This window comes from Carica papaya, chromosome 4, assembly GCF_054855325.1.
Source record: "Carica papaya isolate Zhongbai chromosome 4, ASM5485532v1, whole genome shotgun sequence".
Taxonomy (NCBI): domain Eukaryota; kingdom Viridiplantae; phylum Streptophyta; class Magnoliopsida; order Brassicales; family Caricaceae; genus Carica; species Carica papaya.
The window spans coordinates 2,671,265-2,683,187 of NC_142312.1; the positions used below are offsets into that span (position 1 = coordinate 2,671,265).

The 11,923-nt window shown below is 32.8% G+C and overlaps 1 protein-coding gene across 1 annotated transcript; it reads left to right on the forward strand.

Moving 5' to 3' along the window:
- The first annotated feature begins 1,498 nt into the window (after positions 1 to 1,498).
- On the forward strand, positions 1,499 to 8,413 carry SDH1-1 (succinate dehydrogenase 1-1). Its single transcript, XM_022052365.2, has 16 exons — positions 1,499 to 1,754; positions 2,866 to 3,033; positions 3,528 to 3,615; positions 3,843 to 3,989; positions 4,092 to 4,232; positions 4,491 to 4,576; positions 4,654 to 4,746; positions 4,830 to 4,893; positions 5,074 to 5,217; positions 5,627 to 5,814; positions 6,294 to 6,468; positions 6,553 to 6,723; positions 6,860 to 6,929; positions 7,006 to 7,126; positions 7,210 to 7,247; positions 8,119 to 8,413. The coding sequence occupies exons 1-16, from the start codon at positions 1,650 to 1,652 to the stop codon at positions 8,219 to 8,221; spliced, it is 1,902 nt and encodes a 633-aa protein (XP_021908057.2). The 5' UTR covers positions 1,499 to 1,649; the 3' UTR covers positions 8,222 to 8,413.
- Positions 8,414 to 11,923: the final 3,510 nt, after the last annotated feature.

An 11,923-nucleotide genomic window follows, 5' to 3' on the forward strand; every position in this document is an offset into this window, starting at 1 on the left:
TTCTTTTAAACTGTTCTTTAAGTTTCAAAATATTATCTAATTATTCTGATTTTTTTTATTAGAAATTGAAGAAAATTTAATATCTAAAACAGATAAAAATTTCATATATTAATTTAATAATTTGTCATTTTTTTTAATGAAAAGTTATTTATAAATAAATGGGCCTCGAAATGTATGGATGTTTGAGCCAAGCGTACTGAGATACACAGTATGTTTATTTTGGATTGTAGGCAAACATGAGCTCCAATAATTATTTGCTATTATCAATTTAATATATTATTTTTTTGCAAATTTAGAATATTTATATAAAATTACTGAAATTTTTTTGCGTTATTTCATTTATTTTCAAATATATATATATATACTTTTATTTATTAATTTTTTTGTGTATTTTTCTAAAATTTATATTTTATAATTAATTTTTAAATGTTATACTTAAAATGTCTATAGAGGATCACTATTTTACATTTATTTGTAGGAGTTATTTCAATACAACAATTAAATTAGCCTATTGTTGAATTTCACCGAGCCCATTGAGTTATTTTCCTCGACAAGTAAAGTTCATTGGGCCGATTCTGATTTACTGTAGACCCAAGTAGATATTGATGGTCTTCTTCTATGGTATTCAGAATAATAATTACGAGCTACTATTAGACCGACATATGATGATAATTTTATACATTTAATAAATAATCAAATAATTTATTTATATATCCAATTTCATAAACATAAAATATTGTATTGGAATTGATTTATATCTTTATAGTTGTTTTTATTAAAAGTATAAATACATTAACATGAAATTGAAATTATGAATAGAACTAATTTGATTAAATTTTATATATTACTTAATAAAACCTAAAAATAAAAATAAAACGCGAAGACAAATTGTGTAATTTTATTAATTACAAGATATTAATTATCTCTTGTGAGCTAAATGGAGAGATTAATGCCACGTTGTGTACGTCTTAAAATTGAACCCATCGTGGCTAATAGAGCACCGGTACTTCTACTGTACGTGGCATCATTAGCATCCTGACTTTACACCGGCACTTTTACTAAACGGGTGATTAATAATATGGCTTTTAATTTTTTGCCCTTTTTATAAGAAGAAATAGTACCTAGAAATAGTCTCAAAATATTAAAATAAATAACTTACTAGTAAATTGTATTTTATCGACCAAGAAATTAAGTTTGGTTCGACTTAAATATTTTTATATATAATTAATAAAAATTATGTTATAATGGAAGTACATATATAATTTAATTAATAAAATATATATTTTTATTAAAAAATTATGTTTTATCCGTTTGATTTATTTTGTTAGCTTCCAATTTGAATTAAGTTAATTTATTAATTTTACCACCTTGTGCAATCAAATTCACAGTGGCATTCTCGTAGTTATCCTCCAAAGTTAAGGGTATTTTTTTAGGTTGAGTACCCAAATGCATCAGCAGATTGGTCACCTCCAAAAATCGTGCGTGTTTTTACCTTTTCTCCAGTTCGCCTTCATTATTCCCGTTTCAGTTCCTGCGATCTCTGAAAACATTAGCAGCGAAGAGGAGAATCAGAGCTTGAACACGCTCGTCTTCAACTGAGGAAATCTCATATAGGAGGACATTTCAGATTGATAAGAGAGTAAAGAGAGATGTGGCGCTGCGTTTCTCGTAGCCTTCGAGTTCCTTCTTCTAGGAGATCCGTCGCGAATGACTCTCTTGGATCTCGCATGTCCAGATTGTTCTGCACTGATTCGGTACGGCTTCTTTTGTTTTTCGGTTTCGCCTTCTCTGTTGATCTTTATCTTTGTCGTTTTTTTTTTTCAATCGCTTAAGGTTTATTAATATATTTTTCATAGTTGTACGTATAATCTCTTTTGCTGAATTATCTCAACAACAAAAAATCTCTTTTGTTGAAAGCATGAGCTTCGATTCTGCTCTTTTAGTTCATTGATTACTGTAGATTTCTTGTGGATTCTGCTTTGTTTATCTGAATAATTTATATGAGCTATTTTCTGGAGGTTTTTGTAGATTTCATTTTTGCTATTTAACGTGTTTGCGGCAGGAAAAAAATGCGCGAAATGAAACAGAACCGGAACCTATAAGAGTTCTTAAAAAAGTTTCTCTGCTATGATACATGAATTAACATTAAACGAATGTAGCTTCTTCGTTTGCTTAGCTGATTTTAGTTTATTATTTTTGAGAAGCCGTAGGTATTGCTAATCTACAGCTGAAATTTAATTTATTTTCTTTTTTCTACTTCTTCATTTTCCGGATAACCAATCACGGCCTCCATATTTAGGTTGTCTTTTTTTTTTTTAAATAAAAGAAGTGTGTTATTATAGACAATCTGCTAAGGGGTTACTGCTCGTATACAAAATAATTACATGTATATCAAGTGGTCAAATAACCAGCCCAATCTCATCTAAATCTCTCATATCATGATCCAATAAAATAGAATAAAAAATGTTAATCCATCTATCTCTAATTTTTACAAAATCATTTTCAACACTCTCAAAAATTTCAACATTTCGTTTCTTCCACACGACCCAAAAATGATCGGCAGAACAAGTAATAAATATTTTTTTCTCATACATATACCCGACCAAGCCCTCAATTCCTTGCTAACAGTTTCTGATATTTCGGTTGTACAAGTTCCTAATATTTAAAATTTCAAACTGAAAAAAAAAAAATTTGACTTTAATCGTGTTTTTGTCTTGAATTATTATTTTATCCTCCTGCTAATCTTCATCCATGTTCAATGCCAATGTTTATCTACTAACTGCATTTGGTGGTTTTCCTTTTTCAAAGAGGGGGGAAGGGTCAACAATGATATATGTATATTGACTTTTGAATGTGTGGTGCCAGACTGGGGGACGATCCTCATATACAGTAGTAGATCATACATATGATGCGGTCGTTGTTGGGGCTGGTGGTGCTGGACTGCGTGCAGCAATAGGGCTATCTGAGCATGGATTTAACACTGCTTGCATCACCAAGCTTTTCCCAACTCGTTCACATACTGTTGCCGCCCAGGTATATGAGAAAATTTACATCTAATAAATTTTGTTTGTTAACCCATAAAAAAAATTCAATTTCATATAATCCAATTCATGGCTTGAAGTTGGGTTAGTTGCTTTTTGTTAAGGTTATGGATTCCTGTCTTATCTGCTTAGCGGAAATGTCCTTGCAACTACCACTGCTTTTTTTGCACGCTTCAATTCCATGCAAAATTTCAGTTATCTGTTGTAAACTAAAAAGAATTGCATACTTGTCAAACCCGTTATTTACTAGGCTATGATATCTCCATCTCTGCTTTATAGTATACTTAAAACCTCTAGCTTTCAAATAATTTTTTTTTTGAACTGTTCTCATTCTGCCTAGAACATTTAAAAGTTAAATGGTGGATTACACTCATTTCTCCTTTAGGTATTAACGATCTTCTCTAGCTTTCGTTGCTTTGTGGCATCATGTAAATCTTATTGTTCTTGACTTGACAAGTATCTCATTCTGATACCAAACTTGTGAAGGGTGGTATAAATGCTGCATTGGGAAATATGACTGAAGATGACTGGAGATGGCACATGTATGATACAGTGAAGGGGAGTGATTGGCTAGGTATGTTCTCTTGATTAAGTAACAAGAACTTCAACTGCCTTTGTCTCAACTGAGCTTCTATTTTACCCTTTTCCATGTAAAAAGGCAATAGGGCTTGCAGTTTAGGCAATGGAGTAGATGTATGTGGAAGGACGTGTTTGTGCGTCCTTGTTTGATAGTAATGACTTCTTTTGTTCTGGCGTTGCATGTGTTCTTAATTGTAATGCAATTGTATTCTATTTTTGTAGGTGATCAAGATGCCATTCAATACATGTGTAGGGAGGCACCAAAAGCAGTGATTGAGCTTGAGAATTATGGTTTACCATTCTCTCGAACAGAAGATGGGAAAATATACCAGCGAGCATTTGGTGGTCAGAGCCTTGATTTTGGAAAAGGTAAACAATTAAAAAAGAGCAAGTTTAAATTGGGGCTTTGTACTTAATTACATGTTTTCCATGCCTTCTTGTCTCAGCTTCGTCACTGTTTTATCATGCCAGGTGGACAGGCATACCGTTGTGCATGTGCTGCTGATCGAACTGGGCATGCTTTGTTGCACACACTCTATGGCCAAGCAATGAAACATAATACTCAGTTCTTTGTTGAATATTTTGCTTTGGATTTGATAATGAGCAGTGATGGTAAGTTGAAAAATATTGTGGTTTTCTCTATCATTGTGGCATTGTGGTATCTCGCATGACGCATCCTTTTGATTTTAAGATAAAATCTACTTATTAGGCCAATACATGAGAACTTCTTGCAACCATGAATCATGTATTTATTTGATTTTTATATTCCATTTCTCCTTTGATCTTCTGATGAGAACTGAGAAATTCCTTTTTGTATATTGGAGTGAACATGAACAAAGTTGGTTGACTTTTTTGGTACCTGAGGTACAGGTAGTTGCCAAGGAGTAATGGCATTAAACATGGAGGATGGCACATTACATCGTTTCCATGCTGCTTCAACAATTTTGGCTACAGGGGTATTATGATTATTCTGGAAGTTTGTTTAATATAAGGTAGTGACAATATTCATTTCTTTACGTTTGCTTTCCTTCAGGGGTATGGTAGAGCCTACTTTTCTGCAACTTCCGCACATACATGCACTGGAGATGGCAATGCCATGGTCGCACGTGCTGGGCTCCCTCTGCAGGTTTACTTTTTTCCATGGCGAAGCATGTGCTTCAGACATTTGTTTCTGTTTGATTGTTTTACAACTTGATTCTTTTGCAACAGGATTTGGAGTTTGTTCAGTTTCACCCAACAGGCATATATGGAGCTGGGTGTCTCATTACTGAAGGTTGGTACTTCAAGTTTATATTCACTGAAATTATTAGTTTTGGTTTCATGTAATTATTCCTTCTTTCTTTTTCTTTTTTTTTTTTTTTTTGTGTATTTGGTCCAATCACGTATAATCTCAATACTTTTTCACCTCAAGTAGAAAATTTCACTTCCATTCTTTTTTCACTGCAACTTCTAGGATCTCGAGGTGAAGGTGGCATTCTTAGAAACAGCGAAGGTGAACGATTCATGGAGCGGTATGCCCCTACAGCCAAAGATCTTGCTTCCAGAGATGTTGTCTCGAGGTCTATGACTATGGAAATTAGGGAAGGTCGTGGTGTAGGTATGCTCATTCTAGGAAATTATATTTTGATCTTGCAAGCAGTTCTGACATTCTGTTCTTTCTGAATGATAAGAGGATGTTCATTCCCCAGATATAGGTGGTAGATTTGACCAAACATGTTTAAATTGTCATCCAAATCACTTATAGTGGTCCCAAAAACTTGTCTCATGAAATCTGCTCTCACCAGTACACATAATGTCAAGTCCTAACAAAAATCTTTCTTAACCAAGTTGCTGAAGAATTTTATCATTTGTGCTGTAGGTTTTTACAACTCCTAATATGTGTAATTACCTGCTTTTTCATATGTTCCCAAGCTGCTTTCTTCATATCAACAACTATGATTGCTTTTTCTAATAATTGTTTTCTAATGAAACTTGGTATTTGTGATGTTGATGTTGGAATCTAACAGGACCTCTGAAGGACCATATCTATCTCCATTTGAATCACTTACCACCAGAGGTACTCAAGGAAAGGCTTCCTGGAATCTCTGAAACTGCCGCTATCTTTGCTGGTGTGGATGTTACAAAGGAGCCCATCCCTGTCTTACCCACTGTTCACTATAATATGGGTGGAGTTCCTACAAATCACCATGGGGAGGTGAGATAGTGGTCCAGAGAGGATAAAATTTAGATTGCTTAAATATAAAAACTTTTGTTCTAGTTATAACACTTGATTGGATGCTTAAGACTTCTTAGATGGATGTTTAAGAAATCCTAGCTATAATATTAATGGTTTTTGTTCCAAATACCTAATTTGGCAAATTAGCCCTAATTTACCCTAATATCAGATGGAAAATTATATGGTTGCTACCTTAGTAAAGTTATGACAATATGCCTCAAATGTGAGAATGATGTTTAGAAGAGGGTATGCTGATGCTATTTATGCATGCTTCTCGTGGAGTCGGGGTTGATCTGATGTCTGTTTTAATTGATTAGTGCTCACGCACATAAGAGTGGAGAGGTTTTGGTTTTGAATTAGTTTTGTTCCTCATTGATTTTTTTAGATATGGTGTACAGAGCTCTTCCTTCAATTTTAATGATTCCTTTTCTCAGTCAACATTCTTTTAAAACTTTTAGGTAGTTACTATTAGAGGCAATGATCCAGATGCTGTAGTTCCTGGGTTAATGGCAGCTGGGGAGGCAGCCTGTGCGTCAGTTCATGGTGCTAATAGACTTGGTGCTAATTCCCTTCTTGACATTGTTGTTTTTGGTCGAGCATGTGCTAACAGAGTTGCTGAGATACATAGACCAGGTAAGTAAGATGGTCAGGTTCTGTAGGATCCTATTAAGTATTACTCTGATTTCTATGTCAAAATGTGTATATGTTATTTTTCAGGGGAGAAACAGAAACCTCTGGAAAAAGATGCTGGTGAGAAAACAATTGCTTGGCTGGACAAAATAAGAAATGCAAATGGTTCAATTCCAACTTCCAAAATCCGGTTGAATATGCAGAGGGTGATGCAAACTAATGCAGCTGTCTTCCGTACACAGGAAACATTAGAAGAAGGTTTATAACTTCTCCTTACTGGGTTTACTTATCTATTTTAATCCTTTCCTCTTGACATGTTTGGGGAATTGATACTTGTGTTATTACTCTCTGAATGCCATATTCACATTCTTTCGCACTTTGTTTATCCCTGCAGGTTGTCAGTTAATTGACAAAGCATGGGAGAGTTTCCATGAAGTGAAGCTGAAAGATCGTGGTTTGATATGGTAACCATTGATGATCCAAAGCTCTTTTGTAATTGATTTTGTTCGTTCTAGAAGTTAATTTTAAAACTCATTGCAGGAACTCTGACTTGATAGAGACTCTGGAGTTGGAAAACCTTTTGATAAATGCCTGTATCACCATGCATTCTGCTGAAGCCAGGAAAGAGAGCAGAGGAGCACATGCCCGGGAAGATTTTACGGTTGGTTTTCTTTCTTTTCATATCAACAGATTTGTCTTTTTGGGAATGTTCTGTAAATGAAGCAAGTTTATTTGGTTATGCAGAAAAGAGATGATGAGAACTGGATGAAGCACACACTGGGGTAAGTCACTGTTTTCTTCTTGGCCAAGCAAGTTTTGATTTGATTAGTATTTTAGATGTACTGTTTTAATGTGAAACCCAAAAGAACAGGAGAGTAGGTCCAAATTGAGTTGATTATAACAAAGTCAGTAATCTTCGACTAAAGTTAACCAAATTCTAAAATATTTAACTTGCGGTGCTATTTTGTGCTGTATTTTTCTTTTTTTTAAAAAAATCTAGTTGATTAGCTTCAGAGTATTTGCTCTAGAAGCTACCTCAATGTGGTTTTGATTGGATTCTATTTTGCAGTCAGCAAAATTGTAACAATCCCAGAATAACCTTAATAGGCCATGTGATTCAGTTTCCATCTTTTCCTTTAATTACTCAATTAATCTTAATATGTAAATTAAAATACCATCTACTCCCTTCTTTGAAAATTGAGGATAGACATTCAATTCCTTTTCCTCTAGGGCTGTATTTGGTTCATTAGTCTTTATCGTTCCTTTTCCTCTAGAGATTCAATCTACAGCCAATTCCTAGTTTTAGTCCTAATATTAGTCTTTATGTTCATAATTATAATGTAATTTAATCTGTTTGAATCGATTGTCATTTTCACTTTGAACCTCTTGATGGTAGGAATTCAATTATGAAAGGTAGGATTGAGTTAGATTAATATGAGAATCAGAACTAGAAAATGATGATTAATTAATCAGAAAATGAAAGCATTAGTTCCACAAGTAGCATTGAGTTGAATAGTGATTTACTGAAATTTTAACAGCCTTCACAAATCCTTGAATTGCAACGAAGTTCTATTTGACTGTTGGAAATATCTAATGGTCGTACTTCTCTTTAATTTATGTTGTTAAACAGTGTTATTGTGCTTTATTTCACAGATATTGGGAGAATGAGAGGGTGCGGCTAGATTATAGGCCAGTTCACATGAACACTTTGGACGACGAAATTGAATCATTCCCTCCTAAAGCTCGTGTGTATTGATACATCTGCTGATTAGAGAATCCCGGTATGCGGCTCCTTTCATGATTCGCTAGAATGCAATAATTCACATCAAATAAGAAAGAGCAAAAAAAAGCAATAAACTGTTGTTACAGCATTTGGGCGGCAAATATTTATTGCATTACTCAATGTTCCATCAATTTTTATGATTGGAAGTCCGAAAAATTTTTTCCATCAAGAGTTTTAATTTTTTGTTTTTTCATGTTAGTGAAATAGTTTATGACTGTTCCTCAATGCTTCAGTTAATTCATGAATTGTGTAACTGATGGGTAACTCCTGTCACTTTGCCATACCAGAGAGTGTCTATTCGGTTTCAATTGGATGAGACCCACAACTGAAATAAAAAAATGAAAAACTTCCTAGTAGAAGGCTGGAATGATTTAGCCTTCAGTCTTGTACACTCTTTGTATTTCTTTTCTGTTCTTGAAAAATTAGTTTTTGATTTAAAATTAACATAAAATAATATCTAAAAACTAAATCAAAATATACAACTATTTTGACTATACAACAAAAAATTAACGTGAAATTAACAGCATGACAGAGAAATAATTAAAAAAAAAAAATCACCAAATATTTATTTGGAGTCCGGATTTGCGTTGGACCACGAATGCTTCACTCTGTATGATAGCGTCTTCCTCCTTAGTCGTAGAACAACGAAACTACGGGAAGCCTCATGTATATTAAGGCTATAAATTTACTCACAGGACTCCATTTGAAATAATTTTATTTCAAATTTTGTATTTAATTTAATCAGTGGAGTGTAGCATTTATAGAAAATTTTGAGTATGATTGGTCAACATTTCATTAATTTTTTTTTTTTTCATATAATTCAATCTTTTAGTTTTATTTAAAAATTTTGACAAAATTTGACTTCTATTATTTTAGAAAAGAACTTTTACATTTTTTTTAATTAAATTATTTTATTATAAATATATATTAATTAATTTCAAACAAATCCTAATGATGTAAACATTTGTCATGGGTCGCGTAATACGTGTTTTAAATATTGTGTGCACGTATAGACATCACAATCGGAGAGACAAAGGTGAATCAACTAAACCATTTTGATATTGTAAATGGGAGACGTTGTTGTATTGTTTAAAGGCTTTAATCATTGCCTCGAGGACTAATGAGTGGTTTTTGTTGTATATAAAAATACACAAATTTGAATAAAAAGATGAGACTAATGAGTAGCCTCTCTCATTTGTCAAAGCTACAGTCTTACCCATTACCAACTATTAACGTCTTTCTTACACACATATATAAACATTATATTATATTGATTGTCCTTTCTAGTTTTTATTTGGGTGTCAAGAGAAACACAAACCCAATTTATATATTTTTTTTTCCTAGTGAATTTAGATTTCTTATATTTAATTTGCTGAATAAACTAAAACTATAATATTATAATTTTCCGGTAGAATTATTAGAAGCACAATAATCGTCTCGCAAAATAAATTGTTTAAGGTAAATATTGTAATCCTATAACCATCATTACCATATGAAAATAGGTTATTCACCACCATATATATATATATGCATATATATTGTTTCATTTAGTTCATATTTAATTTTTTCTTTTTAAGATGTATATTGATCAATCATCACTTATATATGTATTATTAGATTTTGATTTATAAATTTATTATCGTGTTGATTTCTTCTTAAATATAATTTATATATAATTTTTTGGGTAGAATTTATATGCAATCTAGTATATAAAAATAATGAGACCATAAGTAAATTATTATCTAATTTTTTAAAAAATAACATTCAAATTATCTAACGTATTTTTTAAGAATAAAAAAAAATACTTTTTTTTTGTCTTTGGCAAGATAGTGTCCGATTGAGAAACTTGGGCAGCCTGGTTGTATTGTATGAGTAGCCTTATTAGTATTAGTCATCACACCAAAAGGCAATAGTTGAATCAAAAGGCACTTAATTGCAACTTGACCAAGACCAACAATCATCTCTTAGCCGTGATCTATAAAAAGAAACAATTGAATGATTATACAAAACTAAAATTATAATAAATAAATATGCCAAAAGATAAAAAATTATTTGAATTTTTTAATATATAGTAGCTTACTCAATTAAAAAAATTTAAACCTACCAGCATACCAATAAATTAAATTATTAATTTTATAAAATCAAATTGTAATACTCGAATTCGAAATTTGGTCCGAATTTTATTTGTTTAAAATAATAATAATAATAATAATAATAATAAATATATAAAAATATAATTTTTAATTTTATAAATTTTTGTTTAAGATAAAATTAGAAAAAATAGGTAGATAATGAAATTGAAAATAATTTTAGGAGAAATTGGTGAAAATTTGGGTTCGGGGTGTATTTTTTTTAAAAAAATCAGAAACTGGAGGTCAAAACATAATTTAAAAAAATGTACCATGTAGAACCGCCCAGTCAGCACCTCCGACGAACCGGAGCATGCCGCATGGCAAGGCACGCTGACGCGGTGTCATGCAAAAGGCCACGCTAGCAATCCAAGTGCCTGTGATTGGACGATCTGGATCCATTCCCTTCTCAGACGCGATCAGACGGTCGCGATTAAACGCAACGAAAGGTTCAGATTCGTTCTCTCTTTAAAGGCAATTGTAAAGTTTAGATCAAATTGCGATGAACGGTTTAGATTTATTTTCTCTTTAAATGCGATCGGATATTCGAGATCAAACGCGATGGATGACATAGATTAAAGGGAGATGGATATAAATACTTCATTTCACATCAAACTCTAACCCTAACCGCCAGCCCCCAACGCTCCGATCACCAGAAAAGGTAAAAAAAAAATTATTTGCTCGGAATTTGATTTTTAATACCCCTATGACCAAATCAGAGCAAAATGACCAGTGGATGAGCCGAAAACTGTGGGTAAAGTCTGGCAACGCTGTCTTAAAAAAAATTAAAAACCACCTCCGATGAGCCCTTTTCTGATTTTCGTTTCGTGCGATTTTTTCACTATTGTAATCCCCATTCTATTTTCTACTGGTTGACCAAAGAAAAACACCCAACCGCGGAGGTGAGCCGGCGGAGCCGCCACATCGAAAGATCCCGCTGCCGGTAAGTTTTTATTTTTTAACTTTTTTCGACTAACCGAGACCTCTTAACGTCTTTTCTCGCAGTGATGAGTATAAAATTGGCTGAAATTGGTCAAAATTGGCCAAAAACAACCAATCCAAGGTAAATTGCCGCCGGGGGCGGCAGTGCCATCGCCCGTCGCCGAAGCATGGCGGTGTTGCCATGCCATAATTCTTAAATTAGCCAGAAAAAGTTTTTAACACCAATTTTGAATTTTTTTGAATATTTTTAGGTACTTGAAGTGTATTTTAACATCCGAAAGAAAATTCAAGAAATTCGGGGACCACCAATAGGCGCAGCTGAAAGTTTAGTGCTTCTGACACCGATTCAGGTAAGAATTTCTCATCTTATTCCCTGTTATGAAATTGAAGTTTAATTATAAATAATACGATATTTTAAGTAATTTAGACAACACCGATAATTAATTATAGGTTACTAATGGAACCGGAACAAGTTATTTATTACTGTTTATCTTATTTTAACTGATTGTTTGATCTTACAGTTTTAAATGAATAATAATACATTGTAATTGGTAAGATGATTCAATTGTGTTTTCTGGATCCATGTATTGCTTATTTTACGTGA

Excerpts from the sequence above, each read along its gene's own strand:
- SDH1-1 (XM_022052365.2), top strand. The coding sequence starts at position 1,650 with ATGTGGCGCTGCGTTTCTCGTAGCCTTCGAGTTCCTTCTTCTAGGAGA. Across the intron at positions 3,990-4,091 it reads GAGCCTTGATTTTGGAAAAG|GTGGACAGGCATACCGTTGT; the intron begins GTAAACAATTAA and ends TTATCATGCCAG. Across the intron at positions 4,894-5,073 it reads TGGGTGTCTCATTACTGAAG|GATCTCGAGGTGAAGGTGGC; the intron begins GTTGGTACTTCA and ends TGCAACTTCTAG.